Source organism: Alexandromys fortis, unplaced genomic scaffold (assembly GCF_014885135.2).
Source record: "Alexandromys fortis isolate MF-2015 unplaced genomic scaffold, M_Fortis_MF-2015_v1.1 scaffold_9, whole genome shotgun sequence".
NCBI classification, from domain to species: domain Eukaryota; kingdom Metazoa; phylum Chordata; class Mammalia; order Rodentia; family Cricetidae; genus Alexandromys; species Alexandromys fortis.
Window position 1 is genome coordinate 2,367,885 of NW_026067892.1, and position 27,699 is coordinate 2,395,583.

The 27,699-nt window shown below is 47.2% G+C and overlaps 2 protein-coding genes across 5 annotated transcripts in view; one reads left to right on the forward strand and one right to left on the reverse strand.

The window, feature by feature from the left end:
- Nucleotides 1–290: 290 nt before the first annotated feature.
- Kctd20 (potassium channel tetramerization domain containing 20) lies at nt 291–18,925 on the forward strand. Its single transcript, XM_050137871.1, is given in 9 exon segments — nt 291–428; nt 2,248–2,413; nt 7,579–7,753; nt 11,438–11,714; nt 12,945–13,047; nt 14,831–14,951; nt 15,628–15,825; nt 17,175–17,285; nt 18,604–18,925. Coding segments are annotated over 7 exon segments (1,263 nt in total). The 5' UTR covers nt 291–428; nt 2,248–2,413; nt 7,579–7,593; the 3' UTR covers nt 18,897–18,925.
- Nucleotides 18,926–22,306: 3,381 nt separating this feature from the next.
- Stk38 (serine/threonine kinase 38) overlaps nt 22,307–27,699 on the reverse strand; it is a 35,002-nt gene continuing 29,609 nt past the window's right edge. For all 4 annotated transcript variants that reach the window (XM_050137833.1, XM_050137842.1, XM_050137849.1 and 1 more), the window contains 4 exons: nt 26,320–26,443; nt 26,058–26,153; nt 24,507–24,601; nt 22,307–24,110 (listed from right to left, as the gene is read on the reverse strand). In XM_050137833.1, coding sequence (XP_049993790.1) covers nt 23,980–24,110; nt 24,507–24,601; nt 26,058–26,153; nt 26,320–26,443 — 446 coding nt within the window. In that variant the 3' untranslated portion in view covers nt 22,307–23,979. The remainder of the gene's footprint in view (nt 24,111–24,506; nt 24,602–26,057; nt 26,154–26,319; nt 26,444–27,699) is intronic.

Genomic DNA, 27,699 nt, shown 5'->3' on the forward strand with positions numbered 1-27,699 from the left:
ACAAACGTTTGGGGAGGCGAGGCACGTTAACCCTCTGAGCGTGAGCCGTCCCGGGGCGGCCGAGCTTCTCTTGGCCTAGACGGGGTTTGCTCTTCCGTTCCATTGGATGACGCTAGCGTGGGTGGCGCGCACTGCGGCCCGCCGGGGCGGAGGGAGGCGGCCTCGGCGGACGCAGCAGGCGAGACCCCGGCCTAGGGCCTAGAACGCGGCGGGGGGGCGGGGCGTCCCGCGCGGCCTTCCCGGCGTGCCCCGCGCGGGGGTGGGGGGACTCTTATCTTGAAGGACCGGGTGACTCAGCCGCGTGGCCCGGGCGGGGGGCGGGGACGCGCGGTGGCCGGAGCTCAGCGGGAACCGGCGGCGGCGGCTGCTCGCTCGCGTCCCGGGCGGCTTCGGGGCTCCGGGGCCGAGAGCGCGGCGTCGGGGGACCGGTGAGTGGCGGGCGGGCTGAGGATGGCGGCGGGCTCGGAGCGGCGGCCTTGGGGCCCTGCGCGGGCTCCTCCCCGGCCTGAGGAGAAAGAACCCGGGGCAAGCGAGCGGCCGGGCCTCGAGGGGAACCCGGCCTGGGGAAGGTTGGTCACGATTCCCACGGGACTCTGGACCCTTCCGTCGGGGCCTGTCGCCCCTCTGTCGTCATCGCAGGCCGAGTGCAGAACCGGTAGTTTTCTTGCCAGTAACAAGAACTTTTATTTTTTTAGAGCAGACGGAGTCTCAGGCTTGTGCCGTCAAAAAAAAGTTCCCCTTCGTGGGCATTTGTCATTCTTTCTGAACATTCCTGGGTTGGGCGCCGATTTCCTATTTGGAATTGAATCTCATCCTATAAATGAGAATTCAGCAAATTAAGAAGATGCATTTCTAAGCGCTTTCACGGGGCCCGGCTGCTGCTAAGTCATTAGTTACCAGGAAGTTTGATATATTTTATCTCTTTAATGGTCTCCCAAAGTGTTGGAATACTACTAGTTGTGGTGAATCTTTTTTAATTGATTTTTATTGAGCTCTACATTTTTCTCTGCTCCCCTCCCTAGTTGTGGTGAATCTTGAATTAGAACGTCAACCCCACTCCTAAAGAACAAAAACAAACCCTAAGTAGCAGGTCTCAAACGTGCTTGCCCCCGTTAAAGGTTGCACGGCTCGGCTCTCAGAAACTGATTCGAGACATCTGGGTGGGCCCCTGAGTCGGCAGTGTGAGCAGGCACCCACCCCCTCACTTGGGCGGCACTGGTAAGCCGGGACCAGACCTTGGGAAACCAGAATTAGCTTGGCCTGAGAATAGTAAAAAACTGTCCAGTGCCTTTCCCTTTTTGTTGACTTACTCGTCTCGGTGGTCTGGGTGCGTAGCCAGACAGGAGCCGAGAAGTCCTGACTCCGGAAGGCAGTGTGAGAAGGGATAGTATTTTCTGGAACCCTGACATCAGGGTTGGAAATGGCTTTCATACATATCCTGTTATTGCCTTGGTAGGAGAAAGATCATTTGTATCTGGCTAACTTGCCGTTTCTTTCCGGAGCCTGTCGCTAGGAGCTAGGAGCATCAGAGCGGGAGCTGTGCCCTTAGGTCGAGTCTCCCTCCTCAGCTGTCTTCACCCCACAGTACCAGCTCCGCAAAGTTCCCATAGCCTGTCGGTCTTGAGTTCTCTGGGATGTACACCAGCAGATGGGCGTTTGCCTCTTCACTTTCTGAATGTCTGGTTAATGCCTATCTTATGCAAAACACTGAGGCCATTTTCTGAGCGGTATCCCAAATATGGCCCAGATTTCCCTTGCTCTCTGGCAGAAATGAGGGTTGGATTACCTCCACTTCTGCCGAAAGGTGTTTTCTACTTCTTATTGCCCCTTCAGATAGGCTCCACAGGTGGCCTTAAAATAAAGTAGCCGTAGTTTTTTGGCATTTTTCTTGGCTTTGGTGTCTTTTTGGATGTCTGGCTTCACTTACTGATCTTCTCGCATCTATCCCAGATCTGACCTCCCAAGCTTCTGTCGCTAATTGGAGTGGGAAATGGAAAAGAACTGTTGGAGTGTTCAGTGATGTAAGTGGGAAGCTCAGTCACTGGAATGTGAAACGTAAAGGACTGAGGGACCCTGTTATAAATAATGGACCTCATACCGTCCTCATCTCTCAGGGAAGTAACCCGAGATGAGGTAGAGTGCCTGCTCCACTTGCGTGTGAGGCCCTAGGTTTGGTCCGCAACAGGAAAGGCTGAGAGGTGAGACGGTTCCTAGCCTGCTGTTCTTCCCTCTTAATTATCTTTTTAGCGGCTTCGAAAGGGAAAGGGTGCAAAGAAGAAAAAAGTGAAGACAGTGGAGAGACTTTCCCATGACCACAAAGCCAGTGTTATCCGGGACCCTGGGGAATGTGTTCTGACTGTTGGTGAGGGATGAAAGTGTCGAGAGCACTCAGTCACTAGGTCGGGAGCTGGAGGTGAGTAGCCAAAGGGCGAGGGAGAGCAAGCGGGCAAAGACAGCTCACTGTTTGAAAACATTGGCTTTAGGAAAGAATGAATAGAGATGGGCGTTGAGCAGTTGTGAGCGCAGCAGTGTCCAGAGCGTCTGCAGTTGTGTTGGGCTGCTGTTGTCACTGTCAGGTATTAGGTTGGGGTTTGCTTGTATGTCAGCCAGATATGGCATTATATACCTTTAACTCATGCTGTGTCCTTGAGATGAGGTTGTTAGATCCCTTGGGATGTAGGTGCTGGGAATGGAGTCCAAGTCTACAAGAGGCTCTTGATTACTGAGCCATCTCTTCAGCTCATTTTGTTTTCTGAGAAAGAGTCATGTGTAGTTCACACTTTAAAAAAAAAAAAAAAAAAAAAGATGGAGACCGGGCAGTGGTGGCCTTTAATCCCAGTTGTCAGGAGGTGGAGGCAGGAGCATCTCCGAAGTTGAAGGCCAGACTGGTCTACACAGTGAGTTCCAGGACAGCCAGGGCAGTTACACTGAGAAATCCTGTATCAAGAGACTTAAAAAATGGGGGATGGTGGTGGTGGAGAATTTTGCCAATTGGACATTTGGTGTTGGAATTTTCTTTATTATAGTTGTGATTAAGTTACTAGGACTTATGCAGGGCAGAGTGGCAAATACCATCTTAGTACTCAGGAGGCAGAGGCCACCCTAGTGAGTGAGTTCCAGGACAGCCAGGGCTACAGAGAGAAACCCTGCCTCAAAAAAAAAAAAAAAAAAAAAANCAAGCCCTAGGATTTTTAAGACTATTTTCTGTTTTATTTTGAATTGTATGTTCATCCAAAAATTTAATTTTTGCCATAACTACTAATCTTCCAAGTTTGTGATGCTAGTCATATTTGTGTTCCCAAGACAGGTTGGGGGGCTGGGGACATGTCTCAGTAAAGTGCCTGTTGTGCAAGCATGAGGGCTGAGTTCGGATCCCTGGGACCATGGAAAGCCAAATGCGGCACTGAGAGGTGGAGACAGCAAGACCAAGGCAGGCTAACCAGCCAGGCTAGTCAGCTGGTGAGCTGCGGTTTAGTGAGGTGGAGTGTGTTAGAGCAAGACACCAGATGTCAGCTTATGGCCCCCACAGACATACATGGACATGTACACCCATGCACACACAAAGATACAGCTTGGGTGTCCCATATACAGAATACTGTGTAGCAGAATTCAGATGGTTTTGAATTTGGAAGTGTTTGCATATTTGGAGGTAGGACTTACATCATGAAATTCATTTGTTTTATATACACATGGTCTAAAGGTATTTTGTGATGTTTTTAATACTTTTGTGTATGAAACAACTTTATAGTGTATAATTTTCTACTTGTGGTTTCATATCTAAGATGAAAGTTTGGGGGTTTTGAAGCATTTCAGATTTCAGAGTTTTAGAATTTACCATATTTCCCAGACATGTAATTTATTAGTAGTTTCAGTTTTATTTCTGTGCATATGTCTGTATGTGCAGGCACAGGTGTATGTTCATTTGTGCACATGAATGTGGGGGCCGTAGGCAGCCTTGGGTGGTAGTCGGGACTAACACTGTACTTAATGCGCCTTTAGAAGATTTCTCATTGAAGGAACTTACGTATCTCACTTCATCCTTAGGAAGTACAGTCTTGTAGTTTTTACTGCAATCATAGGTTGTGTAACCATTACACCATTTTTTTCTTGATGAATTTTAGAACTCCTTTAGATTTTCTTCATCTGTTTTTATTTTTTTGGGACAGGGTTTCTCTGTGTAGCTTTGGACTCTGTCCTGGAACTCACTCTGTAGACCAGGCTGGCCTTGAACTCACAGAGATCCACGGCCTCTGGGGGGAGGGGGGCTGGGATTAAAAGGCCTGCGCCACCACTGCCCGGCTGGGAGAACAACTTGCAAGAGTCAGTTCTTTCCTTCCTCTCTGGGGTTCTGGGACCAAACTCAGGTTGTTAGCTTGGGCAAGTGCCTTTACCTGCTGACTCCGTAATTTGGTAATTACCAGTTTATAGAACCCAGGCGTTGGGCCTGTTAATGTTAAGTCAGTTCTCTATCATTGACAGCACCGCCTCACACACCCCCCCCCCTTTTAGGCTTTATTCTCTGAGACAGCCTGGGACACAGTGTGGGACAACACCCTGGCACGTTTTCTTTCTCTCTAATTTCTCCCCTTTTCTGTATATTCTTTGGGATTGAGGAAGTATTTGTCAAGAACATTTTGTCGTTCTGGTTCTTTTCCAGTATGCTTATTAAAACTGTTGACCTTTAACTTGACTTAAGCTTGCCTGTGTTGTGATTTGTCATTCAGTTGAAAATAGTTCTCCTGTTTTTTCCTCTTGTGATAGGGTTTCTCTGTGTAGCCCTGGCTGTCCTGGAACTCCCTCTGTAGACCAGGCTGGCCTCGAACTCAAGACATTGCCTACCTCAGCCTCCCCAGCCTGGGATTAAAGGCATGAGCCACTCCTGTGTCCTGTTGGGATTTCCTTTCACTTTTAACCCGGATAACTCCGAAGTGTGTCCTTTTTTTTTTTCTAACACTTGCAGACCTCGGTTTGTGTTACTGATTGCTGTGACCCTGTTCTTGGAGAGCATAGCTGTAGTGTCAGCCCATTTAAATGTATGGGGCCATGTTGCCTAATCATGTTCAGCTCTAGCCAAGTCTCCAAGAATGCTTGGAAATGATGCTCTGCAGTCCTGGGTGCAGTTGTCAGACTTTCTGTACCCAGAGCAGCAGGATGTTGTTGACTTGTGCATGTTTATCAGTGGCTTTAGTAGAACACAGCCATGTTTACTCATCTGTGATTGCTGATGGCTCTTTGCACTGTAGTAGTGTGGCCTGCAAAACCTAGAATGTTTACTGTCTCATTCCTTACCAGAAGAGTTTACCATTCCTGTTGGAATTCTTACTTCAGGCTCCCTGCTGAAAACTTTGCCTGCCAGGAAAGGCCCCTATAAATATTTACAGGGTCCTACCCATCAGTGAGCCATTCCCAGTCTCCCACAGCACCGTGAGGCTGACATGTTTGCTTGATGTCACCACTTCCTAGCTGTTGGTTTCTGCTTGGCTTTATATACAGCCTCTTGGCAATTGTTTCTAAAGTGTCTGCTTTCTGAAGAGGAAAATGGTAAGAATCAGGCTTGCTTCAGTTTTCCTCATCAGCCTGGAGGACTGAGTGTGTGTGTGTGTGTGTGTGTGTGTGTGTGTGTGTGTGTGTGTGTAAGGGATTGTGGGCTGCTTGTGAGGAGAAGTGACATGGTAAGCTTTATAGCCAGTATGCTTTAAGAGGGTGGGTGTGAGAATGAGAAGGTGAGGGGACTGGAGCGATGGCTTAGCAGTTAAGAGCACTGGCTGCTCTTCCAGAGGACTCTGGTTCAATTCTCAGCACCCACACGGTAGCTCACAACTGTCTGTAATTCCAGTTCCAGGGGCTCCAACACCTTCTCATACAAAGTATATAACAGGCAAAACACCAGTACACATAAAATAAAAAGTAGATATTTAAAAAAAATTGGAGAAAGGGAAGGTAAAAATGAGGACTTAAGTAGCACAAGTCAAAATTTACTTGTTTTATTAACTTATTTAAATTATGTGTACTTGTTTGTGTGGCTATGTACTTTTAAGTGCAGGGACCTATGGGTGCCAGAAGGGGGCATTAGATCCCCTGTAGCTAGGGTTAAGAAGTGAGCCACTCCGTGTTGATGCTGCAAACCAAACTCAGAGCCTCTGTATGACTGGTGTGCGTTCTTAACTGTGCGTCTCTTCAGCGCCGTTTATTTGCTGTTTTTTTTTTAAATATTTATTATGTATACAATATTCTGTATGCATGTAGACCTAAAGAGGGCACCAGACCTTATCACAGATGGTTGTGAGTCACCATGTGGTTGCTGGGAATTGAACTCAGGACCTCTGGAAGAGCAGGCAATGCTCTTAACCACTGAGCCATCACTCCAGCCCCCTATTTGCTGTTATTTTTATGTAGTCTGAAAAATTCATTTGTGTATGTCTCTTGGTCACATTCACTCTCATTCTTTCCCTCCCACTCCCCTGGTCCCTTCCAACTTCATGCCTTCGAGTTTAGATATGCTGCCCATGGGATCATCCGCTGGGCATGGGCATCCTGCCTGTGGCCACCTCCTACTTCATGCTAGAATTCTCAACTTACTTGATCTTGTGTAGGTGACCATAGCTGCTAGGGTTCATGTGTGCAGCAGTCTTGTCTGGCTGAGGACATGTGTGTTTCATAATGACCCTCACCTTCCAGTTCTCCTATTCTCTCCACCCCTTCATCTGAGATGTTTCCTCATCCTTAGGGTGGCGGTTGATAAAGAGGTCTTCTCTTCAGCCAAGCACTAGCTGTTGTGTGTTCTGCACTTTGAGTGGTTCTGAGCATCTGTGCTGGCCACCACTCACTTTAGTATGGCTTTAGGTTGTGATTTTTGGATGTTCAATTGTTGCAGGCATGCATATGTCATTTTAAAAAAATATATTGGCAGAGCTGGGCGGATTAATCCCAGCTCTTGGGATGCAGAGTCAGGTGGCTGGGTCTACATAAGTGAGTTCCAGGATAGCCAGGGTCACACAGAAAAACCCAAATAATAACCAGAGGCAGACTTTGAGCTATTAAATCCCTTTTGCCACCTCATTCATCATTTATGGCAGAGTGACACCAAATTATGTCCCACCACTTAGTATGTAGAGATCACAGTGCATAGCCAGGCGGCACATGATTTTAATCTCAGCTCTCAGATCTGAACTCAAGAGAGACCATTGTAGTGGCGCCTTGTCTCAAAACAAAACAAAACAAAAAATGTTTACTGTAGCAGCTTCATCAATTTGTAGTGGTTGGTCCAAGCCATCTAGATCCACTGATGTCATTAACCAACCATTACAAACCCCAGAAGTCCCTGGAAGCCAGTCTCATGAGTTTTTTTTTTTTTTTAAGATTTATTTATTTATTATGTACACAGTGTTCAGCCTCCATGTATGCCTGCAGGCCAGAAGAGGGCGCCAGATCTCATTACAGATGGTTGTGAGCCACCATGTGGTTGCTGGGAATTGAACTCAGGACCTCCGGAAGAGCAGTCAGTGCTCTTAACCTCTGAGCAATCTCTCCAGCCCCAGTTTCATGATTTCTAAATCATACGCATTCCTTGTCTTCCAGGCTTCCTCTCTAAGAATGAATGTTCACCAGGGCAGTGATGGCGACAGGTTATTACAGCCAGAGCTCAGCTGCCTAGGAGATGAGACCTTAGCTGCCACTCAAGAGAAAGAAAGCAGCAGCTTGGTGTCCTCTGGACTTCATATTGTCACTTATCCCCTAGCTACCAGGAGTGAAGGTACAGCGATGGGGGTTTTCTCGCACCCAAACATCTGCCCAGGAGAAGTGCAGATTCTTAACCTGAGCATATCTATAGTCAGTTCATTGGCTTGGCTTACATTTCACAGTGGATTCAGCTGACATTCAGCCTGGCCCATCCACCTGCATAAGTGTGTAAGACAAACAGCTGGGAGTTTGCAGTCAGGAGGCAAATTGACCTTGCCTGTGGTCCATGTCAGCTGTAATATGAGACCCTCACTCCCTGAGAGCTCTGCTTGTAAAGGAGTGAACAGAGTTGTCCATGGTCGTCCTCCCTTAGAGGGCTCTGGATCAGCATGGATGGCGGGACAGTTCCTGATAAACTGTTGTGGGTGGGCTTCCGTGGAGTCTTTGACTGGCTGACAGGCCTGTGTTACTGTAGACTGTGCTCTTGAACTCAGAGCAGGCTTCCTGCCTCTGCCCCCTGAGGACTACAGTGACGGGCATATGCTATCATACCTCACTCTCAGGTAGCCTTGGTAACTTTTTGTTTCTTTCTTAAGCTGGAACTTGGTTTATTTGTATTGTTGGTTTTTTTGTTTTGGTGGGGTTTTGTTTCTTTTGTTGTTGGTAGTCTCCTCCTCCCCCGTACCCCCAGATGGGTTTTTTTGCTGTGTAGCCCTGGCTGTCCTGAAACTCCCTCTGTGGACCAGACTGGTCTTGAACTCAGAGATCCGCCTGTCTCTGTCTACTGAGTGCTAGGATTAAAAACATGTGCCACCACACCTGGTTCAATTGGCTAATTTTTAACTGGCTGGACTTTTTATCTTATTTTTCAGCCTATAACTTTAAAAAGGTAACCACCATTTACTGAGTACAAATTCATACAAATTTTTACATATATATTTTAATTTATTTTCATTATTTTGTATGGGTGCTTTGCCTATATGCATGTCTGGAACCACATGCATATCGGGTGCTCATGGAGGCCAGAAAAGGGCATCAGATCACCTAGAACTGAAGTTTCAGATGGTTGGGAACCACCTTGTGGGTTCTGGAAATTAAACCCAGATCTTCTGGAAGAGTAGGCAATGCTCTTAGTCACTACTGAGCCATCTATCCAGCTCATCGTATATTCGTTAGAGCAGAGGTTACAAAATGGTCCAATTTGGCTAGAGCCATTTTTGTTAAGATTTTAGGGTTTTGTTTTTGTTCTGGGGGGTGGCTGTTGTGCTTTTGTTTTTTTGTGACAGGGTCTCCGGTAGCCCAGGCTGGCCTCAAACTTGTTAGGTAGCTAACCTTGAACTTTAGATTCCCCTGCCTGGATCCAATTTGCCAGTGCTGAGGTAGTGCTGTGGTCACACATGGGGCTTTAAGCATGTTAAGCAAATACTCCACTGACTGGGAAAGAGCTCCTTGTTAATAAAGTTTTATGTGTGTTGTGGCATGCACAGGCAATTGGAGGGCAACTTTATGGAGTTCTCTCTTCCCACCTTTACGTGGGTTCTGAGACGGCCTGTCCTGCTCTGTCACGGTACTCAGTATTTACATGCTGATCCTCAGGACCATGTAAACCACTTGTGTCACATGGCAGCACTGGGGAAGGAACAGCAGGGACCAGAAGTTCATTGTCATCCTCAGCTTGTAGCTTTAGTTCAAGGGCAGCCTAGGCTTTACAAGACCCTGTCTCAGAAGTAGAGGAGATTTTTAAACAAATAATTTAAAGAAAAATAGCTTTTTGGTGATAGGACCAAAAAATGAGATTCCAAGAGTAAATCCTGGCCTGGAGAGATGGCTCAGTGGGTCAAGAGCACTGACTGCTCTTCCAGAGGACCCGGGTTCAATTCCCAGCACCCACATGGTAGCTCAAAACTATCTGTAGTTCCAGTTCCAGAGGACCTGACACCCATGGCAAAACACCAGTGCACATAAAATTAAAAAATAAAGAGTAAATCCTAATGCCAGTTCACAGTGGGGCTTTGCAGCTGACAGCAAGGTCTGGGAGACCAAATGCTGATACGGGTGGGGCCATGAGGATTCTCTAACGCAGTGAGAATGCTCTGTTCTGGGAAGAGAAAGACTTTCATTCTTTTTCTTTTATTTTTTTTTCCCTGAGACAGGGTTTCTCTGTAGCTTTGGAGCCTGTCCTGGAACTAGCTCTTGTAGACCAGGCTGGCCTCGAACTCACATAGATCCGCCTGCCTCTGCCTCCCGAGTGCTGGGATTAAAGGCATGCACCACCACCACCCGGCTAAGACTTTCATTCTTTCTGGCAAATTAAAAAACAAAAAAGCAGCCCTGAAGTCTGAAAATTGAGTTTTAGCACACAGTAGTTCCTAGAATGCAGATACCAGTGCTCGGGCTGGAGCTGAGTCTAGAGTAAACAGCACAGGAACCTGGCAGGCGCGAGGCACTGGCACACAGACCCGGCCCTGTGTGACCGAGTGTGATGGCACTTGCCCTGACCCCAGCACACAGAGGTGGAGGGAGGAGGACTGGAAATCAAAGGCTATCTTCAGCTACAGAGGGTTTAAGGCTAGCTTAGATTACACGAGATCCTGTCTCAAAGACAGTACTGGGCTAAGAATGCTTCCTGCTCTTTCAGACGACTTGAGTTGGGTTCCCAGCACTCAGGTTGGGTGGCTCATAAGCACCTGAAACTCCAGCTCGGGGATCTGACTTCATCATCTGGCCTCCTTGGGCACTTGAACATGTTCACACTCAATCCACAAACACAAAATCTCAAATAAGAGAGCAAGGGGATGTAAATTTTACTTAGAGGTGGAAATGAAACAGAAGTATGTACCAGACTTCTTAGGGGTACCTACCAGCTTCTAAATCAACACTTAATACACCAGTACTTGATATTGTGAATGCTTGGCCTTATTTTAGCTCTTATTTGAGTCTGTTTCTCTGTCTTGCCTCGGGCTTTTTACCTTTCCTTCTGTGTACCTTTCACTGCTGCTCAGGTCTGGCTAGCAGCTGCCTGGCATCTGGCCCTGGATGTGTCCTTTCTACCTTGTCTCTTTTCTCTCACTTCTCTGCCCACCAGACCCACCTATCCCTCTCATGCTTACCTATTGGCTGTTTAACTTTTTATTAGACCAGTCAGGTTCCTTAGGCGGCAAGGTGAAACAGCAGCACATCTTCATGTAATTAAACAAATGCCGCACAAACAAATGTAGCACATCTTTGCCTCGTTAAAGTGGTATTCCACAGAAGTAGGAAGTGGTTGCTTCTGAACACCAGCTTTTGGGGATTGGCAGGAGACTGCTAGGACACCACATAAGCCCTGCTCTTTGGTCCAGTCTTTCACTGCTAACTGCACTTAGTTTACTCTGGAATTTCAATCACTTTAAAGTGTGGGCATTTCTGCCTTTAATCTCTGTCAGCTGCATATCACACACATGCAGTAAGTGTAAGGCTCTAGTTTTGTGAGCAGTGGTGGTGGTTTGTTTTACTGGTTTGGGTTTTTCAAGACAGGTTTTTCTGTAACCCTGTCTGCTGCCCTGGATTTGCTTTGTAGACCAGGCTAGCCTCAAATTCAAAGATCTGCCTGCCCCTTACTTTAGAGTGTCTAGTTTTGTTTTTAATTTTCCCTAGGCTGGCATTTTACCTGTGAACTTAATGGCTTTAGATTTTTGTTTATTTTAGAACTGACATGGCTTCTTTTCTCTCCAGAAGTTTGCGCTTTAGTTACTTTGTTATTTGTCTGCTCTTTCAGACTTGGCACTTGACTATGCCCCTCAGCCAGCAAGCCTCCAGTATCCTCACATAATGCCACTTCCTGAAGACAGCAGCAAGGGCTCGTGCTTCCAAACTGGAAGCAAGCGGAGCCATGAGCCCTTCATCGTTTCAGAGAGATTTGGGAACAGCGGTGTAGGCTTCGGAGGTAGCTCTCACTCCCCAGCCCCAGAAAAAGTGACGCTTCTTGTAGATGGCACACGCTTTGTGGTGAACCCTCAGATTTTCACCGCTCATCCGGACACCATGTTGGGAAGGTAATGACAGCTTCCTTCTGTGTGCACTCCGTTTCTTGTGAGGAGAGGTGTTTGGCCTCACATCAGATGCCATGCTGCACAGAACTGGGCACAGGGCTGGCTTTCCTCCCTTCATGCTTCAGTGGGGAAGGCGAGGACAGCTGGTGGGAGCCTGGATGCTGGGAAGGTAGTGTTTGCACAGCTGAATGGGGAGGAATCTCAGGAGCTGCTGAGCCTCACCCCACTCCCCCCCCCTTTTTTTTTTTTTTTGATTTTCCAGAGAGGGTTTCTCTCTGTAGCTTTGGACCCTGTCCTGGAACTAGCTCTAGTTCAAGGCTGGCCTCCAACTCACAGAGATCTGCCTGCCTCTGTCTCTTGAGTGCTGGGATTAAAGCTGTGCACCGCCACTGCCTGGCCACCTCACCCCTCTTTAAATGTTGCACAGGTCGGAGATGCTAAGTTGAGTCCGAAGTCATGTTGTTTTCCTTCTGTGAGAAACATATCAGAAATGATCCACATGGCACAAGAACAAGGATGCCATTTTAGAAAAAACATTTGCATTCCACCCATTTCTACTTGGGGTCTTGTTTTTTCGTGGGGTGAGGGGGTGGGTTAGCAGTACTGGAGATTGAACTAGGAACCCAGGCATGGGAAGCAAGCACTATTGAGCCAAAGCCCTGGCCTGTTGCCACTTTATTTCTTAACATGTGTGTTTTGCCTGCAGGCATGTGTGTGCAGTACATTTATTCAGTGTCTGCAGGGGCTTGGAGAGGGTGTCAGATCCCTGGGACTTGTTCCTATGGTTGTGAGCTGCTCTATGGGTGTTGGGAATCTAACCAGGATCCTGAGTTTATGGGGAGTGTAGGCCTCCTCATGAAAATGTCAGGTGTAGAAGAGCCTCACACTGGTCTGAAATCCATGGCTGTTGGAGTTGGCCTTTTTAAAAGAGAAGATGAGCCAGGAAGGGATGCACTAGGAGCTGCCCCCTCAGTTGGTTTACACTGCAGAGGCCTCTACAGCTTCCTCTGCAGTTGCCACTACACTGTGCCTGCTGCCACAGACAGATGCTTCCTTCTTTTCCTTTTGCCTGAGGGAGTTTCCTGAGGTCTGTATTCATCTGTGCGGTGTCGGGTCCTAGGGCTGTGCTTTTCAATTATGCTGCAAGAGTAGGGCCATGTGTAGGAGAGGGGAGAAAAGCTGCCTCTGCAGAGTCCTGGTGGAGGAGGTAATCCTGTTGCTGGTGTCTTTCAGGATGTTTGGACCAGGAAGAGAATATAACTTCACGAGGCCCAATGAAAAGGGGGAGTACGAGATTGCAGAAGGGATCAGTGCCACAGTGTTCCGCACAGTGCTGGTATGCAGTTCTTTCCTTTTCCGTCCTCCACCGTGGCATGCATGCTTGCATGTTGCACCCTCATGTGCTCCACAGTTGTATGACTGACTCTTGGGTCTTTGGTATCCAGTTGTTGTTTTCCCTTGTAATTGGAGACTGCTTTTGCATTTCTCAGCTGCCCAGACCTGAATAATTACACAGAAACTACATTAATTACACTGTTTGGCCACTCAGGTGTTTCTGGGTAGCTCTTACATCCTAAATTAACCCATTTCTAGGGTATATTTTACCACGAGGCTCATGGTTTGTTACCTGCATCTAACCTCTGGAGTGGCTACATGGCATCTCCTTGACTCTGTCTACTCTCTTCGAATTTCCCACCTGGCTTTACTCTAAGCCATTGGCCGAAACATCTTTATTTACTAACCAGTAAACACATATATACAGAAGGACTTAAAATTACATATGCAAAACAGTTATCAAGCAAAAATTATACTTAAAATATTTAGTGTATTTACATTTGGCAAATTAAGGAAAATACTCTTATCTATCCTATCTTTGTGAGTCTAAAATTTTATATCTAATTTATCTCTTACCATAACTAAGGAAAACTATCTATGTTCAACTCCATCAAAGACCCCAGAAAGATACATTACCTAAGTTAAACAGGAAGTACATTGTAAGAAACATCCAAAACTCTAGAATTCACAAAGACATCTCACTGCCTGGACAGTCACCCAAAATTCTTCTGTAATGTTGGGACCTGTGGTGTCTATATTCTGAAGGTCCATAGTATCTGGCAGACTTTTCCATGAAGCAGGAAATTTGAAAGACTGTTCTGCCTATATTGGCAGTTTGTCAGTCACTTTATTCAGTGTCCTTCAGAATGTCTGGCAGCCTCTTCCATGAAGCAGGAACCCTGAATGACTGTCTGACCTTCTTTTGGCAAGTTCAGCAGTCATTTTTCTATGGATCCTGCATGTCCAGTTTATACAGCATATCATCAGGCAATCCAGGCAAAAGCAGTTTCTCACCCTAATGGCTAATTCCATAAGGAGCCTCTTTGATCCCCATCATCCCCTGTGAAGTAATTGGTACTGCCAGAAGCAGACCTATCGCACTATCAAGAGAAGTCTAAGTTCTTAAAACCTTTTAAATGCCATATTCTGTAGTCTTTGAAGTGTTGAAAATTATCTGAAATATATCTCTATATCTAGAAACCCTAATATGACTAAAAGTTTGATTATAAATAACTATTACTCTATAATTTTAAATTAAACATACATTTTTAATGAGTTGTCTAAACATAATACATTCAACAAGAGTAGCTTTATTCATCAATTAATTAATAAAAGCAACAACATAATGTACAGAAGGCTATCCCAAATCATTTCCTTCTTTATTTTTCCTGTCTATAACTTCTAAGTCCTTGCTCAGTTGCATTCAGTTGTCAGGATCTGCTTAAACTTGGGTAGATGGGAGCCAAATGCACTGAGCAGTTGACTCCAAGATCTCACCGTCTCAGTAGCATTAGAAGTGTGTAGGGTTAGAGGAGTCATTCCCATGCAGTTTTTTTTTTAAATATTTATTATGTAAACAATATTCTGTCTGTGTGTATGCCTGCAGGCCAGAAGAGGGCACCAGACCTCATTACAGATGGTTGTGAGCCACAATGTGGTTGCTGGGAGTTGAACTCAGGCCCTTTGGAAGAGCAGGCAGTACTCTTAACCTCTGAGCCATCTATCTCTCCAGCCCCTCTTGTGCATTTTTTTGCCTACATTTCTACTTTGCAATCTCTTCACAGGATTATTACAAAACTGGCATCATCAACTGACCGGATGGTATCTCTATCCCAGATCTGAGAGACACGTGTGACTATCTCTGCATTAACTTTGACTTCAACACTATCCGCTGTCAAGATCTGAGTGAGTATGGAGCAGCTGTTTGCCTCTCAACCAGTGCACGGTCACTGCTTAGCGGTGCAGGCGTGTGGAGCGTGGGTTGAGAACCAGCACAGAGGTGGACATCCTGCTAACTAGCCGTTGCTGCTTTTACATTAAGAGGTAGTGGGGAAGTAGAGTAAGTGAAAGGAATCAGCTGGGGAGTGTGGCTCACAACCATCATTCCAGCACTCAGAAGACTGAGGCAAGAGGATGACCATAAATCCAGGGCCAACATGGTCTACAGAGTGATACTGTCTTAAAAGGCTGGAGATGTCTCAGTTGATAGAGTGCTCACCTGGCATTGAGACCCTGGGTTTGCTCCGTGCTCAGCACCAAATACTAGGCATGATGAGTCAGACCTGTGATTTCAGCGTTCAGGAAGTGGAGGCCGGGAATGAAAGTTATGAATCTAATCTGACCATCTAGTCACTGGGCTATTGAGTAGGACCATGGCATCATCTGTGACAAGCAGGAGTACTGAGTGTCAGTGAGGAAAGGATCATGGTCACACTGAACAGCATTAAGTATATAACTCTAATTATCACCTTGGGGCAGGAGCTCTGTCATACAGTGCCTAATCTCTGTATGTCCTGTGAGTCTCCACCCAGCAGCATGGGTGTAGCCAGGAAGCGGGTTCATCTGCCTGTTCTCTTCCCAGGTGCTTTACTTCATGAGCTGTCCAACGATGGTGCTCACAAGCAGTTTGATCACTACCTCGAGGAACTGATTCTGCCCATCATGGTGGGCTGTGCCAAGAAAGGGGAGCGGGAGTGCCACATTGTCGTGCTGACAGACGAGGATTCTGTGGACTGGGATGAAGACCACCCTCCACCCATGGGGGAAGAGTATTCTCAAAGTAGGAGCCTACACAGGGTGTGGATGTTTTCAGCTAGAGAAACACTGCCTAGAGTAGTATCCAGACCTGAGGGCAGACACCACTGATAGCAAGTGATGGGCAGAGCGTCTAGAGGGCACAACCGGCACCTATACAGGTCTGTCCTCTGCTGGGACCGCTCTCTCCCCTGTCAGATGCCGAAGTTGGGGGTTAAATTCTCACTTAAATATTGTTGCGCTGGTAATAATTCACAACTTAAATAGCGGGCTGAGAAGTTTACTCATGAGAAAAGCACTTGGCAGACCCCAGAACCCAACAGCAAAGCTGGATGTGGTAGCACGTCTGTGATCCAGAGCTGTTGTGGTGAGATTGAGATGGGAGGAGAGACAACCCCCAGAACCTCATGGGCCAACTCACCCTGCAGTGCGCAGCAGTGAACGGCAAAGCAGAGACCCTGCCTCAAACAAGGTGGCGGGCGGACTGACGGCCCAGGTTATCCTCTGGCCCCCAGCACGCATGCAGAGGCACTAACCCACGTGCATCGTGCACACACACACTTTATAGAAGGATGAGCACTTAAAAGGTGTTAACCCTGCTCTACCTCAGTGTCCTTTTGCTTATAGTCTTTATATAAAACCTCTATATAATTAGTCTTTTTTAGGGCTGCTTATCTTCCATTATGAATATACTATAACACACTGTCCTGATAAGACAGAGATGATGCACAATCAGTTTTAAGCAACAACATTTTTGCACATCTATCAACTATCGGATATTCCTAAACATGGCATGTCAGAAGCTTGATGCTTTTATAATTTTGACACGTTGCCAAATTATCCTTTCTAAAGGTTATACCAATTTGCACTGAAAAACAGTATGATAAAGCCTGGTATGGTAGGCACCTGTTATCCCAACATTTAGGAAGTAGAGGCAGAAGGATCAACCTTGGTTATGTGAGTTTCAGACTAGCTTGGCTACATAAGACTCTGTCGTCATCCCCCTCTCCCCCCCCCCCCCCCCCCCCCCCCCCCCCAAAAAGGCCAGGTTTTTAGCCTGGCAGGGGCAGATGGATCTAGGGCCAGCCTGGTTTATAACATACATTCCAGGACAGCCAGGGCTACGTAGTGAGAGGAAAAACAACAAAAACAAAAGGCCAAGTGTAAGCTGGTTTGCTGCTTCCTTTTCTCTCAAAAGCAGCGCTCTGAAGCTTCCCCCACCAGACTGCAGCAGTCCAGGAATCCCAGTATTCGGGCTGCTGGGGTGGGGGCGGGTGTTCCACGTCGAATGCCATCATGGGTTACATAGCTCCTGTTGTCACCTCACTCATTCCCTCTGTGACTAACGCCAGCTTTTGTGGGCTTTGTTTTCAGTTCTTTACAGCTCCAAGCTCTACAGATTCTTCAAGTACATTGAGAACCGAGATGTTGCTAAAACAGTGCTAAAGGAGCGGGGCCTGAAGAACATTCGCATTGGAATTGAAGGTATTGAAAGTCTCCCAGCACTCGGGAGGCAGGGGCAGGTGGATCTCTGGGAGTTCCAGGACAGAACTACATAGAGAAAAGCCCTGTCTCAGAAGTGTCAGCCAGCGAGCGATAGGGTGGGTCTCTGGGTGCTGCTGTGCCTCTGACTTGGCTCACAGGAGCTTGAGGACACGCACACTTACACTGCATGCACTAGAGGGTCCTGCCTTAGTGCCCTTTGTCCTGGGCTTGCATTTGCCTTTCCTTTAGTCCTCAGTGCCCCTCAGGAAACTAGGACCTGGGTGAATTCAGAAGGCGCCTGGGCACATTTGAGCAAGAACATGTTTCTGGGATCTACAATTATCCTTTTGAAAAACAGCTTAAATTTAAGATTTAACTGGGCAGTGGTGGCTCACATGTTTACTACAGCACTTGGGAGCCAGAAGCAGGCGGATCTCAGATTTGAGGCCAGCCTGGTCTACTGAGGGTGTCCAGGCAGATGCCTTGTCTTGGGGCAGGTGTGGTTGCCACCTGGGCTCCTGTACCATTTATCTCACTGCCGCACTCTGCCTTTGGCTCAGACTGCATGTTTCTAACTCGGGAAGTTTAAAAGAAACTTTTAAGATAATTCCTCAGCCTCTCCTTTGCACATTGTCTTTGCCTGGCTTCTGAGAAGACCTGAGGACAGGGTGATAGGGAACCCCTTGTCCCTGTGATCTGCCTAGCCATTGTGGCTGAAGGCACTCCAAATGCATAGACCTGGCTGCTGCCCCTCCTGCCTCTGCTGCCGTAGTCCCTTATCTCTGTGAGCCCCTTCTGGGTATCTGACAGCATTTGTTTTCCCTTTAGGTAAGCATTCCACATGTCCTTTTTTATTTAACCATGCTTTCTACACAGGAACCTTACTAAGATGACAGAGTATCCGTGCCCTGGTGAGGTTTTGTCCTGTGAGCTAAGGCTCTTGGAGTTAGTGAGTGGCTTCTCTTCCCTTTCCAATGAAAGGGGGAGAATAGCAAGACAGTGGTGGCGCACACCTTTAATCCAGCCCTCGGGAGGCAGAGGCAGGCGGAGCTCTGAGTTTGAGGCCAGCTTGGTCTACAGAGTGAGCTCCAGGACAGGCTCCAAAGCTACAGAGAAACCCTGTCTCGAAAAACTTAAAAAAAGGGGGCAGGGAATCCCTGTTACTTCCCGCAGACCAGTACCTTCTAGGGGCAGAGGGGCCTCAGGGAGACACTGGTCACTTGTCATAGAGCTTTTCTTGCTGTCTTTGAATTTGGAAGCAGATGTCAGAGCAAGCACAGTCTACCATGATTGTGACCATAGTCTTTTCCCATTGCAGGGTACCCTACCTGTAAAGAAAAGATTAAGAGGAGACCTGGTGGGAGGTCTGAGGTTATCTACAATTATGTGCAGCGCCCCTTTATCCAGATGTCCTGGGAAAAGGAGGAAGGGAAGAGTCGCCATGTGGATTTCCAGTGTGTTCGCAGCAAGTCCCTCACTAATCTGGTGGCTGCTGGAGAGGACGTCTTGGAAGACCAGGAGATAATAATGCATCACCCGCCACAGGTGGACGAACTTGACCGGCTAAATGCTCCACTCTCTCAGATGGCTTCTAATGACTTCCAAGATTAGGGACAAATAAGGTCTGCCCCTCACCAGAGCACTTCTGTGGGTGCCCCCAATCTGGCCTCCTGGTTTCTCACCACAAGGAGATGCTTCCTCCTGTCTGTTTCCATCCCCTCTCCATCACTATTGTGCCCCTTTCTCAGTCTGTCTCTGGTAGTCAGATGACCAGCTTAGCCGGCCTGGTAAACAGACGCTGGGTCTGTTGCTGTTGGTTGAGTCTTGTACAGCTGCAGGAGAGGTATTGGACTCCTGTCATCTCACGGTTGACACAGAAGCCCACATCCTTTACACCCAATGGGTGGGTTTTTGCCTCAGACAAATTGCTTAATAGCAAAAGGACCAAATGTCAGAGACAGTCTGTGTGCCAGGGTGGATTGAAAGGTAGTTCCTGGCTAGAATGTCTGAAAGGAATTCCCAGGAGCTCAGGCTCAGCCCTGCTCTTCAATAACACAGAAAGAGTCCGACACAGGAGACAGGTCTGCAGCAGGAGAGCAGTGGCCAGCAGTGTTAGTGCAGCCTTTGGCCTCAGGGAGTCAGAGCCAAATTGGAAATTAGGTTGCAGAATGGCTCCAGGTCAGGCCTGCAGACTGCACCCAGGGACAGCGTGGTGCTGTGGGTATGGCAGGAGACCTGGTGTCTGAAGATGAGATTTTTGCTTGGTACCTTCCTGTGGGCAGCAGGGAGGTCTATGGTGAGCTCAATAGAATCATCCACTGTGCAGGCCCTGCTTGCATCCTCACACCAATACATAATACATTTCTTTCTTTCTTTCCTTTTCCTCCTTCCCTCCCTCCCTTCCTCCCCTTTCTCTTTCTTTGCCCAAGCTGCTCAGACATGGTAAGAAAATGATACCACTGTCTTCCCCAGGGTCAGGTCCAGGCCTTGTCTCTTGTTCACTCTTACATGTGTGGTATATGGCAGTCCAGTTCACTCCTCAGTCCCCTTCCTCTGACATTTCCTTGGCTGTTTGCAGAGTCAAGCCAGACAGCAGTATCTGAGATTACCTTACTTTGTGGTAGAAGTGACCAGACTCTGGACATTTTCCCTTCATAGGTGGTGCATGTAAGCTGTTTGCTTCAAGTTCCTTAAAGAACATGGTTGGTTTCTTAAAGTCTGCTTCCATTAAGTACTGTATAGTATTACTACTTGATGGCAGAAAATTCAGGTTTGGGAAACCCCTCTCTCCAGAACTGAAGAACAAGAATGTTCTTAAAAGGATGTGTTCGTTTTGTGGCAGCATCACAGTTGGAGTTGGTGTGAAATCTTTCTTGCTCAGAAAAGAACTGAAGGGTAACTAAGCAGCCCTGGTTTTTGTGGTGACCGTTGTTGTCTTGGTGAGGCTCAAGGCCAGCATCCAGAATACAGGTTAAGGTTATCTGTCCAAAAGTTACTTCTGGGAGGCTGATGGGCTTGTATTTGAGGTCAGGACTGGCCTTGACTTTGTTGGTGCTACATGTTTGTCCACTCAGTGACCAGCCCAGGCCCTTGTTCAGTGGTGCTTCCTATGTGCTAATTGATGGCCACTGGAGTATGACTGTGTGCTTGTGTGGTGGTGTGAGCAGTCCTTTCTTTGTCCTTTGGAGTTGGTTCACTGCCTTCAGCCCCAAATAAGTTACCGTGCTGTGGCTGCAGGCAGTCTGAAGGCTGGCCAGTGCCACGGGATGCTGGTGACTAAAGGAAAGCCTGGGACAGAGGCCTTGGGGACAGGAGGCTCCTTCTGCACCCTTAGCCCCACCCTTCCCTAAATTTCAGTGTCATTTGTAGTTTGGTGCCTCCGGTCAGCCTTGCCTGCTGTTCCAAAGTTGGGACATTCTTTAGTGCTCCCTGCAGGACTAAGGACTGGGTTACAGTCTTTGGAGTTGGTTATTGACTTTATGAGTGAGAGGACTGTGCCAATAAAAAAAAAAAAAAATGGATTTTGAGCTCATGTGTCTCTTGTAAGTGCCTGAATAAGTAAGTTGTGTTGTGTGTACAGAAACAGCCTCATGAAAAAAAGTGACTTTACCTAGAGTCTCAGAGCATCTTAGCAAGATAAGATTACCTACACCCGAGGCTTGACTGTTCAGTGTCCTTGTATGCTGTGTAATTGATGAGAAACACCTGCCAGTAAGGCCCTGGAAAACAGAGACATAGCATTAATTTGAAAATTACATGGCTCTCCATGGTCGAGAAAGGTGACGGCAAAAGTTAAAGATTGAAGTGACTGGGTACAGTACTCAGCCCCTTGGGACAGCAAACAGGCTGTGGGGGCAGCACAGAAAGAGGGGCATCCTCAGAGTCAGGATGTGTGTCTTTGGGAGAATGAATGTTCAGAGCATCACACTTCAGCTCAAACTGTGTGCTTGAGTTTATTTTGAGTCAAAACAAACTGCAGCTTCTGAGGTGGGTGCAGGGAGCACAGCAGAGCGCTGCCACCTCCCCAGGGGGCAGAGCCACCTTTGTGTCTGGATGGGATCATTTCTGGAAAATTATTTTCTCCTAATGGCAAAATGCTTGTAGGTTTTGCCTCTTACTTTGTATTTACTTTTGAAGTTGCACTTGTTTGGCTACCAGTGTTTACGGAATCCTGTATATGGGATGCTTTTTCTATAATAAAGTATTTTTATTTGTGTTCATTGTTCTATTAATAACAAACTTAAACTAATGGGTGGTGCCCACTGCCCAGGACAGTGGGTTCCTTACCTTAGGACACGGGCTTGCCTGAAGCCTGCCTTGCTCTTCCTCTCTGCTGTCCTAGGCTGCCGTCTTGAGTTCACAGTTGCCATTGGAGACCCCACACTCCAACTTAGAATTTGGCAGCAAGGGAGACAAGGTCTTCCAATGTCCCTACAGTGGTCCAAGGGATTAAGAGGCAGGCAGGCAGGCACTGGTAGAATGGTAGTCAGAGCTTTGGAGAGTATTGATGAAGCCCTCCCAGATCTAGCAGCACTGGTTCAGTTGAGTCAAAGGGCTTTGAACTTTGTGTAGCATGAATAAAAACCCAGAGACAGATGCTGGGGTTTAACCTGAAAATCAGAAAAGCAAAGCAGCCAAGCCACTAGAAAGCTCTTATCTCTATGAAATCTTGAGACTATATCCCACCCTCTCTCTAGTGCGGGGATTAAAGGCATGCACCTGTCCAACAAAAGCTGAAGGTAGGAGGGGCCTCCATAGTCTCTCTGAATACCAACTCATGTCAGCTCCAAGACAGCATCTTGTATTAAGAAAACAGTGCAATTATCCAATACCTCCCTCTCTGGACAAAGATAGAAAGGGGCCACCAGTGCTCTGCTTGCTTGTATTTCAAATCAGGTATCTGTTTTTTGAGACAGTGTTTCTCTCTAACAGCCCTAGCTGTCATAATTCTTGTAGACCAGGCTGGCTACAAACCACAGATACTTGCTTAATACATCACATGAAATACAACCACTACCAAGTTTCATTACTGTTTTCACAGTTTACTCAGAAGTTTAACAGATAAAATGTGGGCGTTTTCCCCAAAACAAAGCTTCCCCCACCACACAGGCTCTACCAATATTACCTTTCACCCATGCTCACACGTTCCTGCAAACACACAGGACCTTCTATCTCCTTTGCACTAGCAGGCTCTAAATGAAAAATTAAGGAGCTAACACATCCAGCACCTTATCCCAGAGTCAAGACTTCCCTAACAATCCTTTTTCTTCATCTAAGACATGGACACCAAAGAAGTTTTGCTTACAATTTGAAGTCTTCTGTTCTCTGAATGGCTGAGCTAGGACAGCTGACCTTCACAACTTCAAGACTGGCAGAGCATGAGTCCCAGTTGTAGTTTGGCTATGAACTGCAAGTTACCACACAGGTGCAAATAATGCTTTAACAGTTGCCAACACGACACCAAACTAATAATACATTAATATGGAACCTCCACGTTTTTCTGACGCAGCAAAAAATCTTCTAAAGGTGGCAGCAGCTGTGACAGAAGGCACTTTGTGCTAAAGTCAGTTTCTCATTAGAGAATGCCACAGCGGAGAGGCCAGGTCAGCCCAAGCTGCAGGCAACACTTTTGGGTGCAGGGGCAAGTGCCCCCCAGGAAGGCATCTGCAAAGGGAAAATTTGTAATCATGATTACAAGGCAAAATGGCTACTTAAAGTTGGGATAGGGAAATACCAAGACAAACACGGTTGCACCATGAGTTGAGGAATGAGCTTGAGGACTCATCAGTAGGCTGGTGGAAACTTCCAAGGAGGCTGTAGAATCTTGCATGGCAGCACCTGAGCCTCCAAGTTCTCTGCTGTGTCCTCAGGAACAAATCGGTCCTTGTAGCACTTTCGGGCATTGCTGGTAGGCAGCATGTGTCTCCAGATCTTCTCATATGGCCGTAAAGAGAGTGAGGGTTGTCCACATGGTCCTTAACTCCTTGGCAGTGCCCAGTGGCTTTGTGGGCTTTCTAACAGCCACAAAGGATCACACTAGTGCCTCCCCTACCAACACTCAGAAGAGCAGCACAAGTCTTTTGGATGGGGAGCTAGGTCAGTGGGTCAGGGCCTTTGCCCTAGTACCATAAGTAAAGTGCACCATGAATGAAGGCTGTGGGAAGCCACTCGTCCAGGCCAAGGTATGGAGAGAAAACACCCACACCCGCAGGACAGAGCTCATTCCTTCAGCCATACTGTTGGCTGTTCACACAAACTTCCATTATTGCGTTATTTAATTTTCAGCTATAAAGAAAAATACTTGGTGGGCTTGGCAGGTGGCTTATCACCACAATGCAGGCATTGGCTGGTACTCAAGTGTACATAGTCCCAGTAATGGTGGATAATGGCTCTTTTCCCCTTTGTTCTGATGAACTTAGGAAATTCAAATTCTCTTTGAAACGTATGACGAACTGGCTCATGGGGCTTCTAGAGAAGCAAGACAGCTGCTTATAGCCGATGGAGAAATGCTTTTCTTTGTCCTATCAGTTTCCTGGTGCACTATGGAGGAACAGCCACTTACAATCACATCTCAGAGACTTGACTATGTGTGTTAATGGGTTCTATAAACTTCTTGGAAGTTCTTTCAAGAGCGTGAGGAAAACCACAATGCTGTACAGAGATCTCTGTCTAGTGTAGGGTCCCAGCACAGGCCTTATTTTGCAGCCTTCATGTAGGAAGGTATGGCCCCCCTGGCTGTCAGGCCCTCGAAGCGCTTGTATGTGTAATTGATGAAGACCCAGTCTTTGTTCTTGTAGTCGCTCTCAGGGTGATTACTTGTAGTCACTGGCAAAGAAACAGGTGAGATTGAGTCACTGCTCCACCTCAGGAACAGCGCAGTCCCAGAGACAGGACACCCTGAAGAACAAGGCACAGTTCCCATTCGGAAAGGGAGTATTTTTTTGTTGTGCAAATTTTCTATTTTGCTCACCTGTGTTCTCTGAACTTCCTGTGTTCTCTGAACTTCCTATTTAAGTCTTATTTTCGCTCCTGTCATTTCTGTTTACCTAACCTTTAACCTATACGTAGCAAAGGAGCAGTTTTGCAGCTGTTTAGCCAGCTCCAAATCTGAACAAGGATTTGAACTCACACCGCTGCCTGACAGCACGGATAAATACTCCCACAGGATCAGAAGTTCCTCCACCCCAACCGCAGGCAGGGGGATGACAGCCTGGGGATTACCTGTGGGTTTAAGAATATCAGAGTCTGGAAATTCATCAAAGTTCGAGGTGTCATCAATGCTCTTGATTTCGATAGAGATGGCAGCTGGTCTCTCCCTGCCAAGAACAGACAAACAAGTCACCAGTCAGTATTCACATGGAGGATGCTGACAACGTCCTTCTGAGAAGACCCCTGTCCGGCATGTGAGGACTATTTCCACTGGTAGGCAGCATTTTTTTTCTCTGAATGCTAAATAAGCCAACTGACGGCATTCAAGCAAAATTATTAAAAACTGGTAATTCAGCTGGGCCTGATAACATATGCCTTTAATCCCAGCACCTGGGAGGTGAATCTCTTATGAGTTCAAGGTCAGCCTGGTGTGCCTAATTTCAGGACACCCAGGGTTATACAGAGACTCTGTCTCCTTTTTGTTTGAGACAGGATTTTCCTGTGTAGCCCTGGCTGTCCCGGGAACTCAATCTGTAAACCAGGCTGTCCTCGAACTCACAAAGATTTGCCTGCCTCTACCTCCCAAGTGCTGGATTTAATTAAAGGTATGTGCCACCACCACCACCTGGCTGAGATGCTGTCTCAGAAAACAACAAAACCAAACAAATGAAAAAAAAAAAAACCATTCCATCAGAAAGACAGAAGGACAGAGCCGTTAACGCACTGTCCCCTAATAGAGGACTCCTAGAAAGGAAAAAGCCCCTAAGCAAGCAGCCTGAATTGGGCTCTACCCTGATTCCACGGGAAAGATAAAAATCATCATGAGGCTGGCTACAGTAGAGCCAAGGAAAGCAGACTGTGATTCCCAGGCTAGCTTCATGAGTCCAGCCTGGTCCACAAAGGGAATTCCAGGACAACCAGAGCTGTTACACAGAGAAGTCCTGTCTCGAAAAACAAAATTCAAGGATGGAAATCAAAACACAATTATAATATAAAATGGCAAGACACTTTCTGCTTAGTAATCCTGGAGCATTAACAAGAACAGGCGCTTCAGCAGGTAGTCTAGCTGCCCAGGCTACACCTCCCTGCTCCTGCCCTGTGGACTGCACCCCTTCTGCCTTCTACTCATGGTCTTCTAGCTCCCAGAAACAGCCAGAGGTTAGCTGTGAGCACAGACAGCAGCTTCCCAGACTGACCTCACTGATGGTCACTGCTGCGTCTACTGCACTGTGACTCACAATTTTCACCACAAATGAAAGTCAGTGATGATCCTCCCAAACTAGAACTAAGGAAATCACAATCCACGGGTGGTGGTACATAATCCCCAAGCACTTGGAGGAAGAGACAGGAGAATCGAGTTCATGATCACCTGCTACATACCTTCTAGGAGGTCATGCTGGGCTGCAGGGGAACCCAGTCTGTGGCCAGGGAGATGGCTCATGGGTAAAGGTGCTTGCTCCACAAGCCTGGTGACCTGATTTGATCCCAGAGTCCATGCCAAAGGTAAAGGGAAGAACAAACTCGACAGAGCTGTCCTCTGAACTTTACTCACACACCATGGGATGTATATCCTTCCCTCCAAAAAGAAGTTATGTAAACTGCAAACTGTAAAATGGTGTGTACCTGATATGTTCCCAGTCAACGCCTTCAAAAAAAGGATTGCTTTTGATTTCCTCAACTCCAGAAGCTCCGATTCTATGTTCCCATTCACAGCAGAACCTGGAAAAGAGGGCTTTTCAGCACACTCCAACAGTTTCTTCAGAGACATAAATAGCCAGGCTCCTGCATGCTCTTCCCCAGCCCCATCCCTAGAGGGAGGAAGCAGGAGCACCCAGGATTCATTCCTGTCACAGGGCTGAGCGTGGGAGATGAGATGCTCTACTACCTCAGAATCAGGCCCTTGGCTTTCTCGGAGACGGGAACTTCTGGGGGAAAAGTCAAAGTTTCCTTCCAGTTCATCACCTTCTTATAAGTCTCTTGTGGGGTCTCAGAGCAGAAAGGTGGGTAGCCTGTAACAAGCAGAAGTGTGAGCTTTCCAGCTCAGAACCCAGACTCTGAGGCAATTAGTTCTCAGCACGGTTCCACATCAACTTACCACCTCTGCATGTTTGTTCCTCCACCACTCGCCAATTTTCATTCTCCCCAGGAAATGTCAAAACCCCCTTTTTGTTTTGTTTTGTTTTTTTGGACAGGGTTTCTCTGTGTAGCCCTGTCTGTCCTGGATCTCATCTGTAGAGCAGAATGGCCTCAAACTCACAGAGCTTCACCTGCCCCTGCCTGCCGAGTGCTGGGATTAAAGGCGTGCGCCACCACTGCCCGGCTATCTACACCCATTTTTCATTTTTTTGCCAACTCGAGGTGAAGAGTTATACTCTGATAACACTAGAAAGCCAGCTAACAGTTGAAGGTGAGAAAAGAAATGACAGGCAGAGTTGCAGTGTGGAATTAGCATGCCAGAAGAAGTAACAGGATGAACACCACAAAAAAGGCCCTCTCTAGCGAATGTCTCATAGGGTACAGTGTCAGCAAGCTAAGGGGAAGGCATGGGTTCTAAAGAGACCACCATGACCTAGTCTAAGCAAGAGGACAAACACTCCGGGCAGTGGTGGCACACCTTTAATCCCAGCACTTGGGGGGCAGAGGCAGGTGGGCCTCTGTGAGTTTAAAGCCAGCCTGATCTACAAAGAGAGTTCCAGGAGACGATCCAAAGCTACAAAGAGAAACCCTGTTTTGAAAAAACAAAACAAAAAGGGCAAACATTTGCACTTCCTATTGCTGCTAGCCTGTATTGCTAGCCTGTCCACCACAAGGAGGACATCCATATCCAATGTTCCCCAAGATAAAGTGATTCCAAACCCACCCTGGTATCCAGTCTCATCTAGTGCTCCATGGCAATATGGCCATGCTGTAGATGTGTTCCCTAAATAAAGAGACACACCATCCAAAGACAAGGAGAAAGAAAGGTTCCATGCTGTAAACAAGCCTCGAGAGAGGAAGCAATCCACAATTCACAAACCAAGGGAGAGACACAGCCTTAGTTAAGCTCTTTGTACACAATAGGTGCTTGATAAGTGAAAGTGGCCAAGGGGCCAGATGGAGAGAATGAAGGAACAGAAGAAACGTAAATAAATGACCAGCACAGGCAGCACAAGAGGTCAGGGAACCTGTAATACAACAGAGTTGTCTATCAAGGAAACATCAGCACCTCGTTCCCCCAAGTGAGACAGTAACAGCAGTGGAGTCTTTCCTGGAGCACAGAAAAGCC